General features: G+C 31.2%; 2 protein-coding genes across 2 annotated transcripts; one reads left to right on the top strand and one right to left on the bottom strand.

Annotated features, from left to right (window-relative positions):
* Positions 1 to 14,318: 14,318 nt before the first annotated feature.
* On the bottom strand, positions 14,319 to 15,050 carry LOC124920953. Its single transcript, XM_047461548.1, has one exon. It carries the CDS (start codon positions 15,048 to 15,050, stop codon positions 14,319 to 14,321), a length of 732 nt encoding a protein of 243 aa, XP_047317504.1.
* A 1,718-nt stretch (positions 15,051 to 16,768) lies between these two features.
* On the top strand, positions 16,769 to 17,830 carry LOC124920943. Its single transcript, XM_047461537.1, has 4 exons — positions 16,769 to 17,000; positions 17,080 to 17,394; positions 17,480 to 17,588; positions 17,676 to 17,830. Exons 1-4 carry the CDS (start codon positions 16,827 to 16,829, stop codon positions 17,828 to 17,830), a joined length of 753 nt encoding a protein of 250 aa, XP_047317493.1. The 5' UTR covers positions 16,769 to 16,826.
* Positions 17,831 to 18,730: the final 900 nt, after the last annotated feature.

Here is an 18,730-nt window from a genome sequence, read left to right as displayed (position 1 = left end):
TCAATTGTCTAAAGCTTCAAATCCGACGAACATTTTCGCACTTGAATCTGTTTCAAGAGTTTGGAGGATTTGCAAAGAATAGAAACAAATATTAATCCCTCACAAGATTTTTATCGAAAAATTTATCGTAAGTTGTTCACAATAGTCAGACCCTAGTCTCTATTGGTAACACCGATCCTAACAGATTGTAAAGCAAAATTAATATCATGGTTAAGAATGATGGTTTATTTGAAATTACAAGTATGCAACTTGAACACAATCATCCATTAATTCCAAGGAAGTCAAGACACTTTAAGTGTAATAAAGTTTTAGATTCCGAAACGAAAAGAAAATTAGAGTTGAATGATCAAGCGGGAATTACATTGAGTAAGAGTTTTAAATCATTTGTTGTTGAAGCTGGTGGTTTTGAAAATTTGTCATTTGATGAGAGAAAATATCAAAATTATGTGGTTGAAGCACGTCAATTGAGACTTGGGAATGGTGATGGAGAAGCCTTGAATAATTATTTTTCTCGCATGCAAAATAGAAATTCAAATTTCTCTTACATGATTGATGCAGATGATGATAGTCGAATAAGAAATATATTTTGGGCTGATGCAAGATGTAAGGCTACGTATGAGTATTTTTCAGATGTTATTACGTTTGATACTACTTATTTAACTAATGCATATGACATGTCTTTTGTACCATTTGTTGGAACAAATCATCATGGTGAATATGTGTTGCTTGGGTGTGGTTTAATTTCGAAAGAAGATTCACAAACTTTTATTTGGTTATTTAAATCATGGTTGACATGCATGGGAGGTCGAGATCCACAAGGTATTATTACTGATCAATGTAAAGTCATGCAAATTATCATTCTTGAAATATTTCTGAACACTCATCATCGTTTATGTCTTTGGCACATCATGAAAAAAAATTCATTCAAGTTTAGTAGTCATGTCAAATACAAGTTGATAAAGAAAAATTTGAAGAATGTTGTGTACAATTCATTGACTTCAGACGAATGTGAGATTAACTGGAATAAATTCATTGAAGAATTCAATTTGGGGGGAAATGATTGGTTGAATTCTTTATATGAAATCCGTCATAAGTGGTTGCCAGCTTTTGTGAAAGATAAATTTTGGGATGGGATGTCAACGAGTTAAAAAAGTGAGAGTATGAATGCATTTTTTGATGGATATGTTCATTCAAAAACAACGTTAAAACAGTTTGTTGAACAATATGCCAGTGCCATGAAAAGCAAGATTAAAAAGGAAAAAGCTTCTGATTTTATGTTTTTCAATTCTTGATTTCCGGTCATTAGTGCTTATTCAATTGAGAAACAATTTCAAAATTTCTACACCAATAAAATATTCATGATGGTTCAAAATTAAATTAGAGCTTTGATGTATTGTAACACTATTGTGTTTGAAGCGTGATGACAAGAAGTGTTCACTATTGTGTTTGAAGTGGTGGAAACTATGTTTGGGAAATGAGGCACAAATGGAAAGGAAATTCCATTTTTGGTGCACTATAATGAGTCACAGTGTGAGATGAAGTGTTTGTGTGATTAATTGGAATAAACTGAATTCGAATATCCGACCGAATTCTACATAAACTTCATTATAAACTTCCAATTAAAAGTAATAGGGTGTATATTAATTATCTCTATTTTATCCAAAAACACAAACAAAATAGTGTTTAGTTGCCTTTGTTAATCTTAATTTGATCCTTTCTAGAATATTCAAAATAACAAAATGGAATATTTAAAATTGATTAAAAAAAAAAGTACCCTCTTGATATATTGAGCAAATAAACCTAATAACAGTGACTTCTGTAACAAAAAAAAAGTTCAACACATGGAATTACAAGCATGCATAGTTGCTATTTCTATCTAATGGCTTGTTTCAGTTTATAAGAACAACAGGACAATCAGGAAAATGCTTGACAGATGCTCCCTCTCAGCTATATATGCTGGCAGTGTTATCATTTATCAGCTCTAGGAATAATGAATCTCTCCACTAGTGCATCTAAATACTCAACTTGTTTTAGATGCGGGCGCATAGATTCCAAAAGAATCAAAAGTGTCGTATATAATTTAATATATATATATATATATATATATATATATATATATAAATAAATAATTAACATTAAGAGTGTCAAGACACGACATGATACGTATGAAAATAGGCATCGGCACGATAACCAACTCTAGTCGGAATAACATGAAACACAAATTTAAACACGAGTTAGCACGACAGGAATAAACTCGTGGATACGAATAACACAACACAAAAGAGTCCGTGAATCATAATATTTTGAATGAGACAAGACACGATACAACACGCATAAGATTGAAACATATAAACTTCAAATATTTATATTTATAGTTGTATTGGATTTATACTGAAACTTACGGCCAGCAATAGGTATTATTTATGACCACTAAGACTAGTTAACATCTATGTTAAAAAACGAGCATGCTCAATATATGTATGTTTACTAATAGAGATGATGCAGCTTTTTATTGCAATCAAAAGTCATCCATCATTTTCAAAATTAACTATAATATAGGAGTTTAAACCACCCAAACTTTAATCAACCCAGGTTTTAGAAGTAGAAGTTCGAGTTAAAAAAGAAAGAGAAAAATTAGAGAGATGGAGAGAATTCGTAAATAAACGAAATCATGTCTAAGAAACGGAAAAAACACGATTTTAGTTTGTAACGACACGATACGATAATATCTCACTCGGGTCGTGAGTTGGACACGACAAACACGAGTCGACACGATCATAACACGATTATGATTTTATACAATCGTAACACGGTCACAAGTCAATACGGACACAACACGAACACAATTACACACACGAAACTACCTAAACACAATTACTCACATTAACTAAACTACATAACTTTATATTAACCTTTTTATCTAAATCTATTTATATTCTCATTCAACTAATAAATTATTTAATTTTATAAATGTAATATATAATTAAAACTAAACATATTAAATTAAAATACTAAAATAAAATATTAATTTAAATAATATAAATTAAAATATAATATAATAAAATAAATAAATTATATAACACATTTCTTCTAATAATTCTCTCCAATATTATTTTTATTAATTTTATTTTTACTAAATAAAACCAAATTTTACATTGTTGGACAGGGGTTATTTACAAGGTTGATAGTGACCGAAACCTTTACTGTATGCTAGAAAAACCAAATTCTCCAAGATTATTTAGGGAGTTGATAGTGACACTCTATCCGGTTTCAATTGCAAAAACTTTAATTAAAAAAATGAGATTGGAGATTTAATGAAATGTTTTTTATTGTTTTTTTTATGTTTAAGTTCTAACAATTATTGGAAACCTTTATTCCATGTTAGATAAAATTAAATTATACGTTATTGGAGTGAGATTATTTGGGGTTGATGCGGAATTTTGTTTACAATGACATATTATTAGAAACTTTTATTATAGATAAAACCAAAACCAAATTCTACATTGTTGGACGGGGTTATTTACAAAATTGACAGTGACACTTTAAGTTCCAACCATTATTGAAAATCCTTATTGTAGGCTATATAAACCAAATTATATGTTACTGGAGCGAGATTACTTATGGAGTTGATAGTGACACTCTACCCAGTTTCAACTCTACCCAGTTTCAATTCTACCCAGTTTCAATTGCAAGACTCTCCTTAAAAGAATGAGATTAGTAATAATGAAATGCTCTAAGAACTGATGGCTAACAATTTCTTTTTATTGTTTTTTTATGTTTAAGTTCCAACCATTATTGGAAACCTTTATTGCACGCTAGATAAAACTAAATTCTATGTTATTGGAGCGGGGTTATTTGGGGGTTGATGGCACTCTACCGAGTTTCGTTAATAATGACATATTTCTTTACATAGTAACTTAAGCAACCATGGTTGTTAATGATACCAGAACATTGACGACTAAAGAAGTCAACATCTAGACGATGTTGGCAGCTAAAGTACATCTCGAAACGAAAAAATTGCGATTTCTGGATGGAGCGATACATGTTGTGCCGCAACGACTATAATTATTTTAAATCTATTCAATAACATTTGTTTTATTATAATGCTACATCAGTTTTTATTATTTCTAAATTAGTACTGCAGTTTTGTTCTTGATTTAATTGTTAAAAAATTATTTCAAAATTATGTTAGATTAGCTATTTAGGATTATGTGAAGTAAATTACATTATATAGAGATAATTCAATTATGTGTTAAAGATTATTTTGTCTACTAAATGTTTTTTTATCACCTAACTTATTTGATAATTAATTACTATTAAGTTAAGTTTAAAGAATGTTAGAAGAATAGTAAAAAAATTCACATATAAATTAAATAATACATATTAATCACAAAGCTTAACAAAACTTTAACAATGGAATATGATGAGTTACCGATCCTATCTTTTTATCTTAAGATTTATAGTTATAATAATCATATTTTAAGTATATATTTAATAAATTTTATGATCGATAAAAATAAAAATAAAAAATGTGTGGGACAATCCAAGATGACTAGCTAGTCCTCGTAAGCTAATATTGTAAAACAAAGAAGATCCATTATCACCAACATTTTATTGGGCCCTATGATTGGGCCTTATGGCTTACATCTCGGGCAATTATTGGTTCAGTCATCGTTAGCCCATTGTCCAATGATTTGCGGGATCAATTTCCTACTCTCTTGTGTTCTTTAATTATATTCTTTTTAACCGAAAACTTATCCTAAGCCATCTTAATCTTAATATTTTAAAAATTAGCATGTGCATTTACACGAGTAATGATGTAAAATTGAAAAAAAAAATAAGGTTAAATGTGATAATATTTTTAATTTATTTTCACATATATATCCAAATAAACCACAGATCTCGATCTGACAATCCGAACACATTAAAAATTAAGCATCATTATATATATATAGATTAGTTAGTTAAAAAGTTGAACTTATATTGTTAAAACGGCTCGCGTTCATCAAATTTGGTGTTGAAATTGAAATATAAAGTCTTATTAGCCTAGTTGGTAAAGGGTTGTACTTGTGTTTTAAGTTTATAAACGGGTCAATTCACAATCCGACTCATATATTCATTTACTCTCACATATATATATATATTCAAATTAACCACAATTTTCGACCCGACAATCCGAACACTTTAAAAATTAAGTATATATATATACCTAATTAATATATTCTCAATTTTGTTTAATTCAAATGTTATTATTAAGATGTTATAATAGAATAATTTATCATCACTAGCCTACACTTCAATCCTAATAATTTCAATAAATTAAATGTTATTATTAAGATACAAATACAATAATTTATTATCACTACCCTACATCTCAAACCTAATAATTTAATAAAATTTATCTTTTTTATTATGAAGAATTAATTCCCACTTAATTAAATAATACAAAATAAAACATACAAAATCATTACAAGATGATCTTAATATTAAATTTTATGAACAATTTACAAGATTAAAAATTCTATAAAATCCAACAATCTTGCAATTTAAGAACTGTCATTTAAGGACGAACTCATTTGAGTTCCTAAATAATGTTAAAGTAGAAATCGAACGAACCAATAAAATGATATCAAAAAAATATTTACCAAATATTCTGAGCGAAAATTAAAATTGTTCTTAAAGATGATTAGTAAACAATGCTGAAAATGCATTGTTAATTGATATTGAATCATCTACATATGTGGCTAAAAAATTCGTACAAATAATGAGATATATACATGTAAGATGGTTTCCAAATGAAAAATCAAATCAAATAATTCATTAATTAAAAATATGATAAACAACTTTAAATCCAATAATTTCGTATATTTTATTGCTATAAAAGGACCGATAGTGACTCGAAAAACATCACTAATATAATAAAAGGGTATGAAAAATAAACGACTCACCGAATATTAATTAGAGTATTATTATTTGGATCACAAAAATCCTGAGTTTAATTCTGCTTAATAAAATGTTGTATAAATAAAATAAATTATCAATTCAAATAGGGAAAAGACGTAATTGTCCATATTAGACCAATTATCTGATAGTCCAAAAAGTAATGGTTTTTTAATTTTATATTTTTACTTTTTTTAGAGAGAGAAAAGAAATGTAAAAGTAGTTGTGGTGGAGATTGTTCAAGAATTGATTCAAGAACATATATAACCGATAACCTAACTAGTACAAAAAAAAAAATTATGTATTTAAATTTTAGTATACTTATTAAATGAAAAATAATAGACTTAAGATGTGTCAATTTCTACATTTAAATAAATAAATAAATTCATAATATTCACCTTGTTTCTTTGATTTTTTTTTTTAAAAATCCATATATATTAAAAATGATGAAAATCGTTTAAACATAACGACAAAAACATGACATAAATAAAAATAAATAAAATTAAAAACTAAAATTAAAAACTAAAAATTAAAACTAAAAAATAAAAAATGTTACTCAATAGGTTATCGAGTTTGTAAATCTCGAGAAGAACGATTAACTCCCGATGAATTATACCAGCTTTCCGAAATGAATCTAAAAAAACATCATAATAATAATATTATGAATAATATGCATCATACGACTACGATTAATGAAGGTTCGACGATTTCTCTCCAACTAGATAGTCCATCAAAAAATAATTGGGATGGTAACCCAATTATGTAGGTCTGTCATATTAGTCGCATCAATCCAAATTTTTCAACAATTACTCAAAGACTCGGGCATCACCCAATGAACCCTAGTGATATTCCATAAAAAACTCCAAATACTAGTCATCCCTCAACAATACAAAAAAATGTGAGTTGTTGATTCAACCTTCTTGTGACATATACTACAACAACGACTAACCATAATATAACATTTTTTCATGCACATATCATCCGTAAGATTTCCAACGTGAATAACGCTTCATCCAAAGAACGAGATCTTGAAAGAAATCTTTGACTCCCAAAGTTTCTCCCAATAAAAATTATATGAACTCACTTTAGCGAACAACTTGTAGCAATGCCCTAATAAAATTATTCATGTTTTGCCAACGCATAACGTTTTGTTCAGACAGTGACACTTGTTAGTGTCCTACCAAAAGTAAAACTCTATTATGGGACGAACTCTCCATAATATTTAATCTCCTTCTATATCTAATTCGATTAGCGAAACCACTATATCGATGATCAAACATGTTCTTAACGCTGGCATTTATACATACAATCACCTTGTTATTTCTCGTTATTTCTCAATAACCCAATTTAATTTAATAGAGTCATCAACTCTATTTAAAATTAAGACGTTTGTAATAAAAATCAAACATATTATTTTTAATCTCTTAAAACTACTTTAACCACTAGAATTACTATAGTGAATTAAATGTTATAAGAGTAACTTTATGAGACAAATCAAGATAAAGAAAAGACGACGTATCACCAAGAAAGCACAATAAATAACACAAGATTTACATGGAAATTCAAGACGGAAAAAACTATGGACAAAGGAGGAAAAATTTAAAGTAGAAGATTACAACTTAGGGAGAGAAGAATAATAGTAAATATTATGCGTGTTATGCTGTAATAAAACTCTAACTAAGACTATATATTTATAGTCACATAATTGCATAAAATAATTTCTTTAAATAACAAATACAGTCATCTTCTATTAAGACTGTAAATCCTTTATATTAATGCATATAAATGTCTTCATCTAAAACTCCATGTAGATTCACGGTCTTCATATCTAGTTGTTTAAGCTCCAAAATATGCATCGCCACGATGCCAAATAATACTTTAATCAAAATATGTTTCACAATCGGAGAAAACACGTCAGTAAAATCAATCTCCATAATTTGACTATAACATTCTTCATCGAGTCTTCGATGAGGTCTAATTTAAGATATAAACTTATCTGCAACAATATTATATTATGGTGCAAGCAGTGAAGTATCTGACAACTCAAGTATAGTTGACGGTAGTGTTGCAGGTTCAAATTTTTGATTTACTCGCAAACTCCACATGTATACTAGATTTTTGTTGAGTATTATTACCACTATAAGTGTTAGATTGTTGTTGAACTTTATCACAAAAAATATATAGAGGATGTAACATGTAACATGGGTGTTTTATCGAAAGTAACATCTCGACTAATTATTACCTTTCTAGTTTCTGAACACCATAGTTTGTACCCCTTTACACCAGATTTATAATCGATAAAATACACTTCATAGATCGAGCTTCCAATTTTCTTTGATCAACATGAACATACATCGAACAACCAAAACAAATTAGAATAACTAAAAGGAATACCATACCATACTTTTTCCGAAGTTTGTTTATTAATTACAGTTAATGGAGAACGATTGACGAGAAAGCATGCTAAAGTTGCAGCTTCAGCCCAAAATAAGGAGACCATTGACCATCTCTTTAGGGACTGCCATTTGCTTCATTGTTTTGAGGTAAATTCTCCACATCAATTAGTCTTCTTAGCTTCCCAAAGAATGGACTGATATCAAGGAAATAACAATCATCAAGACAAAGGATAATGACTTTAGTTCAAATGTCTTCAAATATTTTTTTGCAAACATTGTTGATCATATTTGGATAGAGAGGAACGCAAGAACATTTTCAAAAGTTCAAAATGATGTGAAGTTTGTTTAGAATGAAATTATCTTTGATGAAAACTCACTCATTTAAACGTGGAGGCGAATTCTCATTTGTGAAAAAATTGGTTGATTTGTCAAAAATTGAGCATTGCATATGAGAAAATCTTTCCTAGTTCTGATTTCAAGGCGCTCTAAACTTCGTTGTTTGTATCATTTACTTTTATTCTCATTCGGTTTGTTTTTTTACTTTCATCTTGTTGGTTCATTCATTTTTGATAAATACTTATTCGATCTGAATTATAAACTCTTGTAATTCTTTACATTTTCGGATCTTTTATATAATGGCATTATATTGTTTTCTTAATAAAAAAAAAACTATTATTAATGTGAAGAATTCTTAAATGGGTAATTGATGGGAATAGGAAAACCTTGAATTGAAATCAAACGGGCCCTTTATAGTTCCCTCCCCGTCCCGTGCCCGTGGGCGCATCTGACCTTGAAGGCTCAATCGGCTTTCAGAAACGTGACCTGTTGTAACTCGTAGGCGAAAAAGTCTATTCACTACGATCTTCTCAAGTTCTCCATCCAAGTTCATTAGAGATTCCTTTTACAAAGAGAAACTGTTCTAGATAAATAGATACATACATACATACATAGATAGATACAGACAGGTTCGAGAACAAGGGCGAGCTGTGTTGTTTTTAATTAGGTATATGTGCGGAAATTTTAGATCTAATCTAAAATACCTAATCATTGATATAAAAGCATAACTGATAGAATAAACATACAGCTTGAAATGGTATACCTTTGATGCGTGAATTTGACAGATCTGGTTGATTGGATCAGGATCAGAGCCCCACTTGTTGCTCCTCTATTTGGTCCACACGAGTTCCAATAGATCCGGTTACCGTCGATTGCTAGATCGTAGGATAACCAAAGGAAACAATCTGATTGCTTGCTTTCAGAATCAAGAGCACCCTTTGTTGTAAAGAACTTCTCTCCAGCTATAGAAAAAGGGGGATGGGGAAGTTTTTGTGTGTCTCATTGATTATCGAATAATCATCCTTTTAAATGCCCTTCTCACCTAGGAAAATTTATTTCCCTTTTAATTGTCATGTAAGAAACCTTCCACCTTCCTTTTTGATAAACCGTAACATATTTATGACAATAAAATATGTTATAATTTTATCTTTCATAAATATATCCTCAATATATATATTTATTTCTTTCTTGCTTAAACGTCTTTAACAATATCTAATATATTGTTTATTCACAAAGTTACTCTTTTATTTCAAAATAAAATGAATAATATATATTACTAATATCTAATATATTAGTAATATAATCATTCTCATTTCATCTATTGGTAAACCCTATATGTGTGACCTCGTAGGACCCAATTATAATAGTTGTAGGTATTACCCTATTAATCATAGTTGGCTTCTAGCAAAGCACTACGACTCCTAAAATAATTGGATTAAATTAATTTTCTTAATTGTCCTATTCACATTTAGTCATTGCACATTGAATTAAAGGACATAATTCCTTCAATCTCCCACTTGTCCTTAAACAAGTGTGCAATATAAGATACCTTGTCTCTTAGTGTCTTATTCGATGATATGATGACATCCATATCCTTTATCAAATATGTTTGTTGAACTCTGAGTTCGAACTGTAAATAAAACGGATGATTCAAATAATCCATCCGAGCATGGCCATGCATTTTCAGTTCTCACTCTTCAAGTGGCCGAGACACCATTCCCTTTTCAATGTATCGGAGTATACACGAAATAGGAGGACTATTCCAGTCTTGTATGACTATGGCTCCCACTCAACTTTTAGCAATCCTAACAATTGCCTTTATAACTCCCTTTTACGGAAAGCGTTTAACAATGTCAAAGAAATACTAATTATCCAGTGAGACCATAACATACTCATGTCTGAGGAATCTACTAAATATGGTTTAATTTTAAAACTCTATAATATTGAAGAGTATTAAAGCAGGTCAGTCTTATATGTATCATCTATACACATATATGTATATGACTAGACATCTCTATGTCCCTATAGCTCATGAAACCTGACGCTATCAGTCAGCATACAATATAGTAACATATAAAATCATCTATGTCCATTTGATGATTTCGAACTATAGACTTTTAATAATTCAAAACTTCATTTCACTTAATGGGGTTTCATTCACCAGAACACTTAAGGTGATCCCATTTGTTAATAATGAATTATTTGGACATATTATTTAATATTTGTTAAGAACAATGTATAAATAAATATGAAATATCATATATCTCAAAATCATCAAGTCAAACTTAAACAAGTGTTTAATACTCATAAACAAAAAAAAAAATTTAAAGCCATTCTCCAATATGTTTGAGGCCCTTAGCCCTAGTGTGACTCTCATGCTTGGGCCGAGGCATAGGTTTGGTCAATGGATCAGCAATGTTGTCATTTGTATGCACTTTACACATCCTAATATCACCCATATTAATGATGTGTCGAATAAGGTGATACTTCCTCATAACATGTCTGGATTTTGAGCTCGAACTTGGTTCCTTAGCCTGGGCTATGGCACCATTGTTGTCACAATAGATATCAATAGGCATTGAAATGCTAGGAACAACACCGAGTTCATCCAAAAATTTCCTTATCCAAACAGCTTCTTTTGCTGCTTCACTAGCAGCAATATACTCAGCTTCTGTTGTAGAATCTGCTACTGTATCCTGTTTGGAGCTTCTCTAGCTCACAGCTCCTCCATTAAGGATGAAGACATAACCCGATTGTGACTCAAAGCCATCTCGGTCAGTCTGAAAACTTGCATCAGTATAGCCATATACGATTAATTTTTCATCTCCCCCATATATTAAGAAATCATCCTTGGTCCTTCTTAAGTACTTTAGGATATTCTTAGCTGCACTCCAATGTGCTTCTCCAGGACTTGATTGGTATCTGCTACACATGCTCAATGCATATGCAACATCTGGACGTGTACATACCATGGCATACATGATAGATCCTATGGCAGAGGCATAAGGGATCTTGCTCATTTTCTCAAGTTCATCAGATGTTTTAGGACACTGCGTCTTGCTGAGATATACACCATGTTGAAAGGGTAAAAATCCCTTTTTAGAATCTTGCATCTTGAATCTTTTAAGAATCTTATCAATATAAATTCCTTGACTCAGTCCAAGTAGCCTTTTAGATCTATCTCTATAGATCTTGATTCAAGAATGTACTCAGCATTTCCTAAGTCTTTCATTGAGAAGCATTTCATCAGCCATTCTTTGACGGACTCTAGCATCGGAATGTCATTCCCAATAAGTAGTATGTCATCCACATATAATACTAGGAAATTTATCTTACTCCCACTAAACCTTTTGTAAACACAAGGATCCTCTTCACATCTAATGAATTCAAACTCTTTGATCTTTTCATCAAATCGAAAGTTCCAACTCCTGGATGCTTGCTTAAGTCCATAAATTGACTTCTTGAGCTTACATACTTTCCCAGCATAATTCGGATCTACAAAACCTTCAGGTTGTGTCATGTACACATCCTCTTCCAAAAAACCATTTAGAAAGGCTGTTTTGACATCCATTTGCCATATCTCATAGTCATAATATGCAGCAATAGCTAGGATTATCCTAATGGATCTAATCATAACAACTGGTGAAAATGTCTCATCATAGTCTATACCATGAATTTGTCTATAACCTTTGGCAACTAATCTTGCCTTGTGAATAGATTTATTTCCATCTTTGTCATTTTTGAGTTTGAAGATCCATTTGCACCCTATGGGTTTGACCCCATTTGGCAAATCTATCAAGTCCCATACTTGATTTTCAAACATCGAATCCATTTCGGACCTCATGGCTTCAAGCCATTTATTGGAGTCTGGACCCATCATTGCTTGATTATAGGTGGAAGGCTCATTATGTTCTAACATAAGAACATCAAGGCTTGCATTTAAGATGAAATCATTATAACGTCTTGGCATAACCCTTGGCCTTTCCGATCTACGAGTGGGTTCAACTTGTTCAACGACTAAATCCGGAATATGATCCACAACAGTTTGTAGATCCTCTTGTTCAGGTTCTTGGATGATCTGAGTCCTTATCCCTTCATAAGTATTTATCTCATCATTGACATCATCCATGACATCATCCATGTCATCTTGTTGTTGAGTTTGTTGCTCATCATCATTTTGACATGATTCAAGATGAATATTTCTCCCACTTGACTTGTTGGAAAGAAACTCTCTTTCCAAAAAGACACTATCCCTTGCAACGAATATCTTTTGCTGTGTTGGATTGTAGAAATAATATCCAAAACTTCCTTTTGGATACCCTATAAAGAAACATTTATCTGACTTGGGGGCAAGTTTATCTGTCTGTAAACGTTTTACATAAGCTTCACATCCCCATATTTTCAGAAAAGACAACTTTGGAACTTTTCCAGTCCATATCTCATATGGAGTTTTGTCTATAGTTTTTGACGGAGTCCTATTTAGTGTCAGTACAGCGGTAGTAAGGGCATATCCCCAGAAGGAAATCGGAAGATTGACAAAACTCATCATTGATCGGACCATGTCTAACAAGGTCCTGTTTCTCCTTTCAGATACACCATTTAGCTGTGGTGTTCCTGGGGTTGACAATTGTGTTACTATACCACAATTTTTCAAATGATGATCAAAATCATGGGTCATGTATTCACCACCACGATCAGATCGAAGTGCTTTGATTTTCTTGCGACATTGAGTCTCTACTTCATATTGAAATTCTTTGAACTTTTCAAAGGATTCTGATTTATGTGACATAAGGTAAACATACCCATATCTACTCATGTCATCAGTAAATGTGATGAAGTACTTATAACCACCTTTAGCTTCTGTACTCATTGGCCCACATACATCAGTATGTATTATATTCAATAGTTCAGTAGCCCTTTCAAAATTTCTTTTGAAAGGTGACCTTGTCATTTTACCCATCAGACACGATTCACATGTTATAATGGATTCATAATCCATATCTTTTAAAATTCCATCTCTATGGAGCTTCTTCATGCGATTCATACTAATGTGACCTAATCGACAATGCCATAGATAGGTTTCACTCAAATTATTTGGTTTTTGTCTTTTGTTATTTATGTTATATAATTCTGATTTAAGATCTATTTCAAAAATCCCATTATTCATATGAGCAGTTGCATAGAAAATATTATTCTTAGAAACAGAAATACACCCATTCTTAAGGCTAAAATCAAAACCATCATAATGCAATGCACCAACCGAAACAAGGTTCTTGGTAATACACGGAACATGATAACAATTATTAAGTTCAAATGTTAAACCGGAAGGTAGAGACAGACAAAAAACTCCTACAGTAAGTGCAGCAACACTTGCTCCATTTGCAACGCGCAAGTCTATCTCCCCTTTCTTCACCCGCCTTCTATTTCTTAGTCCCTGCACATTTGAAATAATGTGAACACCACATGCTGTATCAAATACCCAAGTGGGACCATTATCTAATGTATGGAAATTGGTTGTCATTATATCAATAACATAAATACCTGAAGTGGAACTCACAGTTCCGTTCTTCTTATCTTCAAGATATTTGGGACAGTTTCTCTTCCAGTGACCCTTGGCCTTACAATAAAAACAATCATGTTCAGAAGCTACTCTTGCTTCTCATCACCCTTGGGTTTTGCAACTTGTTTACCTTTTCTTTGGTAATTGTTTTTATTCTTAGCCATTTTCTTAAAACCCTTCCCACTATTGACATTCAGAACTTCCTTCCTCTTGTCATCAGTGATATTGCCTTCTGCATTTTTAAGCAGGTTGTGGAGTTCATTTAGATCATGCTTTAGTCCATTCATATGGTATTGCATTCTAAAAGGTGCAAAACCATCGTGTAAGGATCTAAGAACGATATCCGTGGCCAACTCTTGGTCATAAGGGGTCCCCAAATCTTCCATCCTCTTGAACAGCCCAGTTAGACTAATCACATGAGGACTTACGGGTTTCCCTTTCACAAGTCTGCTATCAAGTATAGCCTTGTGAGTTTCATATCGTTCAATCCTTGCCTGATCCTGAAACAGAGTTTTCAGCTCAGTTGTGATGGTATAAGCATCGGAACTCAAAAACCTCTTCTGCAAATCAGGTTCCATTGCAGCAAGCATTAAGCAAGTGACAGGTAAAGCCTCAGTTTTCAATTGGGTTGCTGTTGCCTTCTCCTCGTCAGACGAGGTATCAGTCACTTTTGGAATAGGGGTAGTAAGAACGTCCTCACGTCCCTCGGACCTCAGAATTATCCTCAGATTCCTTTCCCAATCTAGGAAATTAGTCCCATTTAACTTTTTTTTCTCAATAATGGAGCGCAGGGAGAATTTCAAATTATCGTTTGCCATTATCTACAATATGTTATTTAAATACAACTTAATTAGTTTATGTATTGACAATGCAAACACTTGTGATAAACAATTTAACAGGAGTGAATGCGCATTTTATTCAAATTATTATAGTTCCTTTCTGAACAAAATGATTCCAAGATCCCATTTGATAAAAGTCTAACGTACTTTTGCACTGCCTTAGACCTTGTATATTCAGGGTAAGTAAACAATATTTACTAATCATAACTTCTTTATAATTCTTGGTTGATAATCTAAATCCAATTTAGAGTCATCCCTATACCTCAAGATCCAAGACTTGGTATTGGTCTCTTGTTGGGTACAACCATATCAATGTTTATGAATCCCTTATATAGATTCACCCTCAAGAGTATACAGTAGAGGAAAGACACAATCGCTTTTGCGAAACCCATCTAACCAAAATAATACCGTAAACTGCTTGGGTTATGATGTGGAAAGGTATTTTCCCAATTTCTTTAGGAACTAAAATCTTTCATTGGTTTTATTTTAAAAGTGAAAAAAAATAGTTATAAATAAAACCAAAACAATGTATATTAAAACATGTAATATTTTCTACGGATCACTATCCTTCAAGGTTCAACATGTAGTAACTTTCAAGAGTATTAATCTTGAACTTGCATTTTCTTTTCTTAACTTTTGAGAAAAAGTAAATAATATAAATCATATTTATATATTTTAATTCTAAACAAAACTTATTATATTTCATAACAAGATCAATTAACTGTATATTACGAATAATATCATCATATTATAATTAATCATTAACTTGTTAGATTATTATTCAGATTGCATCAAATAGTTCTATCAGTTTATGCAACCTGGCTCTGATACCATTGTTGTTTTTAATTAGGTATATGTGCGGAAATTTTAGATCTAATCTAAAATACCTAATCATTGATATAAAAGCATAACTGATAGAATAAACATACAGCTTGAAATGGTATACCTTTGATGCGTGAATTTGACAGATCTGATTGATTGGATCAGGATCAGAGCCCCACTTGTTGCTCCTCTATTTGGTCCACACGAGTTCCAATAGATCCGGTTACCGTCGATTGCTAGATCGTAGGATAACCAAAGGAAACAATCTGATTGCTTGCTTTCAGAATCAAGAGCACCCTTTGTTGTAAAGAACTTCTCTCCAGCTATAGAAAAAGGGGGATGGGGAAGTTTTTGTGTGTCTCATTGATTATCGAATAATTATCCTTTTAAATGCCCTTCTCACCTAGGAAAATTTATTTCCCTTTTAATTGTCATGTAAGAAACCTTCCACCTTCCTTTTTGATAAACCGTAACATATTTATGACAATAAAATATGTTATAATTTTATCTTTCATAAATATATCCTCAATATATATATTTATTTCTTTCTTGCTTAAACGTCTTTAACAATATCTAATATATTGTTTATTCACAAAGTTACTCTTTTATTTCAAAATAAAAGGAATAATATATATTACTAATATCTAATATATTAGTAATATAATCATTCTCATTTCATCTATTGGTAAACCCTATATGTGTGACCTCGTAGGACCCAATTATAATAGCTGTAGGTATTACCCTATTAATCATAGTTGGTTTCTAGCAAAGCACTACGACTCCTAAAATAATTGGATTAAATTAATTTTCTTAATTGTCCTATTCACATTTAGTCATTGCACATTGAATTAAAGGACATAATTCCTTCAAGCTGAACTGCCATGACCCCATGCTCTGATATTAATTGGCGTCTTCGTGTTCGTCCCAGTCCAAATGATCAACAACAACGTCAACGGTTCAATGTCTACGCCGTCTTCCGCCTCGAATGTTCAATCGCAGGGTCTTAAAACATACTTCAAGGCACCCGAGGGCCGCTACAAGCTCCATTCAGAGAAGACTCATCCATCCGGCCTCCTTCCTTACGCCCATGGCAAATCCGTCACTCAGGTTCACTCATCTCCTGTAACCTTTGATTGCTTTTCTCATTTCTTGCTATTTTCAATCGCATTTCTTCACAACTTCTTAGATAACCCTAGCGGAGCTTAAGGAGAAGCAGGCGCAACTGCCGCATCTTTCAAGCACGAGCTACAGCGCGAGCAGTGGAGTCAGGTATGTTGCATCTAAGTTTCTTGGAAGTAGCAATGGAAGCCGAGGGAATAGTGGTTTGGCCGGAGGAGGGAGTGCAACGAGTAAAGTTAATGGAGGAGCGAGTAGGAGTGTGTCTCTAGCATCTAATGGTTCTCATTCTGTGATAAATCCGAGTTTTGATGGTAAAGGAACCTTTCTGATATTCAACGTAGGGGATACATTGTATACCAGTGACCTTAGTTCACAGGATAAAGTAAGTTAATGCTGCTTTCATTATTTTTGTTGAAGTTTATAGGTTGTTTCATTTGATGATGGATAGGAATGGTGTTTCAATTTAGGACCCTATAAAGGCGATTCATTTTAGTAGCTCGAATCCTATTTGTCATGCTTTTGATTCAGAAGCTAAGGATGGTCATGATTTGCTGATTGGATTGAGCTCCGGAGATGGTAAGCTTGTGTGCCTTGTAGTGGTAGAATTAGGGTTCTAATGGAAATAATTGTTATATGACTTTGTATGGTTATTGCTGTGTTTAGTCTATTCTGTCACTTTGAGGCAGCAATTACAGGATGTTGGAAAGAAGCTTGTGGCAGCCCAGCACTATAATAAAGATGGTTCAACCACTGTCAGGCAAGACAGAAAATGCTTTCAATTTCTTCTATATTTGCTAATTGTTCATGATTATGGTTAAGGTATTTTTTTTCATGGGTCAAACTTATTATTATTATTATTTATTTTCATATAATAGATTAAACTATTTTGATTTGAGTTATAGCTTTCACATATTTGTTAATTACTTATAATATTAATAATAATCTTAAAGTTAATGAATAGTTTGTTACCTAACTTTGAAAAATTGAAACATATAAAGTAAGGAAAAAGAAGAACAGTTAAATTGTTTAATTGTTTAATTGTTTAATACTAAATAGAATCTCTTAATGAATTAAAACAGTTGAGTAGAACAATTCAAAAATTATAATAAAAAAAATATATTATGACATAAGAAAATAAACTACAGATTTTTTCTATCCAAATCACTAATTAACATGTTTGTAGTGATTTAGATTAACATTTATTAAATTTATATATATATATATATATATTAAAAAAAATTAAAAATTGCATATTAAAATATTATATTTAAAAAAAATATATTTTATAAATTTAAATAAATTAACAAATTATTTATATTATTACGAAAATATTAGATTCAATTATGGTTAAATAGTTATATTTACAACTTTATTAATTTTTTTAGTGGTAAGCCTTTTGACATAATGGTAAACTCTATTATACTTTTAGAAGGCTGTCAAGTATTTATAAAACATTATTATTTTATTTATTTATATAAATATGATTACATATAGTATAATATATTTTTAAGTCACAAATAAAATAAAGTTTTTTTTTAAAATGAATAGATAAATTTGATATTTAACCTCTCTCTCTCTCTCTCAAAATTAGGATTTTATTTATTTATTATTATTATTTAGTTTATTTTTACTATTTTTATAACACATTTAAAAAAAAAAAAAAATAGCTGAATGAGAGAGTGAGTGATTTTTTCTCAGTTATAAACACTATTTAGGAA

Source organism: Impatiens glandulifera, chromosome 1 (genome assembly GCF_907164915.1).
Source record: "Impatiens glandulifera chromosome 1, dImpGla2.1, whole genome shotgun sequence".
Lineage (NCBI taxonomy): Eukaryota > Viridiplantae > Streptophyta > Magnoliopsida > Ericales > Balsaminaceae > Impatiens > Impatiens glandulifera.
Note: the sequence above shows the minus strand (reverse complement) of the source record. Positions and strands in the feature narration are given on the sequence as shown.

What these genes read in the sequence shown, in the direction of transcription:
- LOC124920953 (XM_047461548.1), bottom strand. Translation starts at nt 15,050, where the DNA reads ATGGCAAACGATAATTTGAAATTCTCCCTGCGCTCCATTATTGAGAAA.
- LOC124920943 (XM_047461537.1), top strand. Translation starts at nt 16,827, where the DNA reads ATGATCAACAACAACGTCAACGGTTCAATGTCTACGCCGTCTTCCGCC. An exon ending in ATGGCAAATCCGTCACTCAG is followed by an intron (nt 17,001 to 17,079) that starts GTTCACTCATCT and finishes ACAACTTCTTAG; the next exon opens with ATAACCCTAGCGGAGCTTAA. An exon ending in ACCTTAGTTCACAGGATAAA is followed by an intron (nt 17,395 to 17,479) that starts GTAAGTTAATGC and finishes GTTTCAATTTAG; the next exon opens with GACCCTATAAAGGCGATTCA.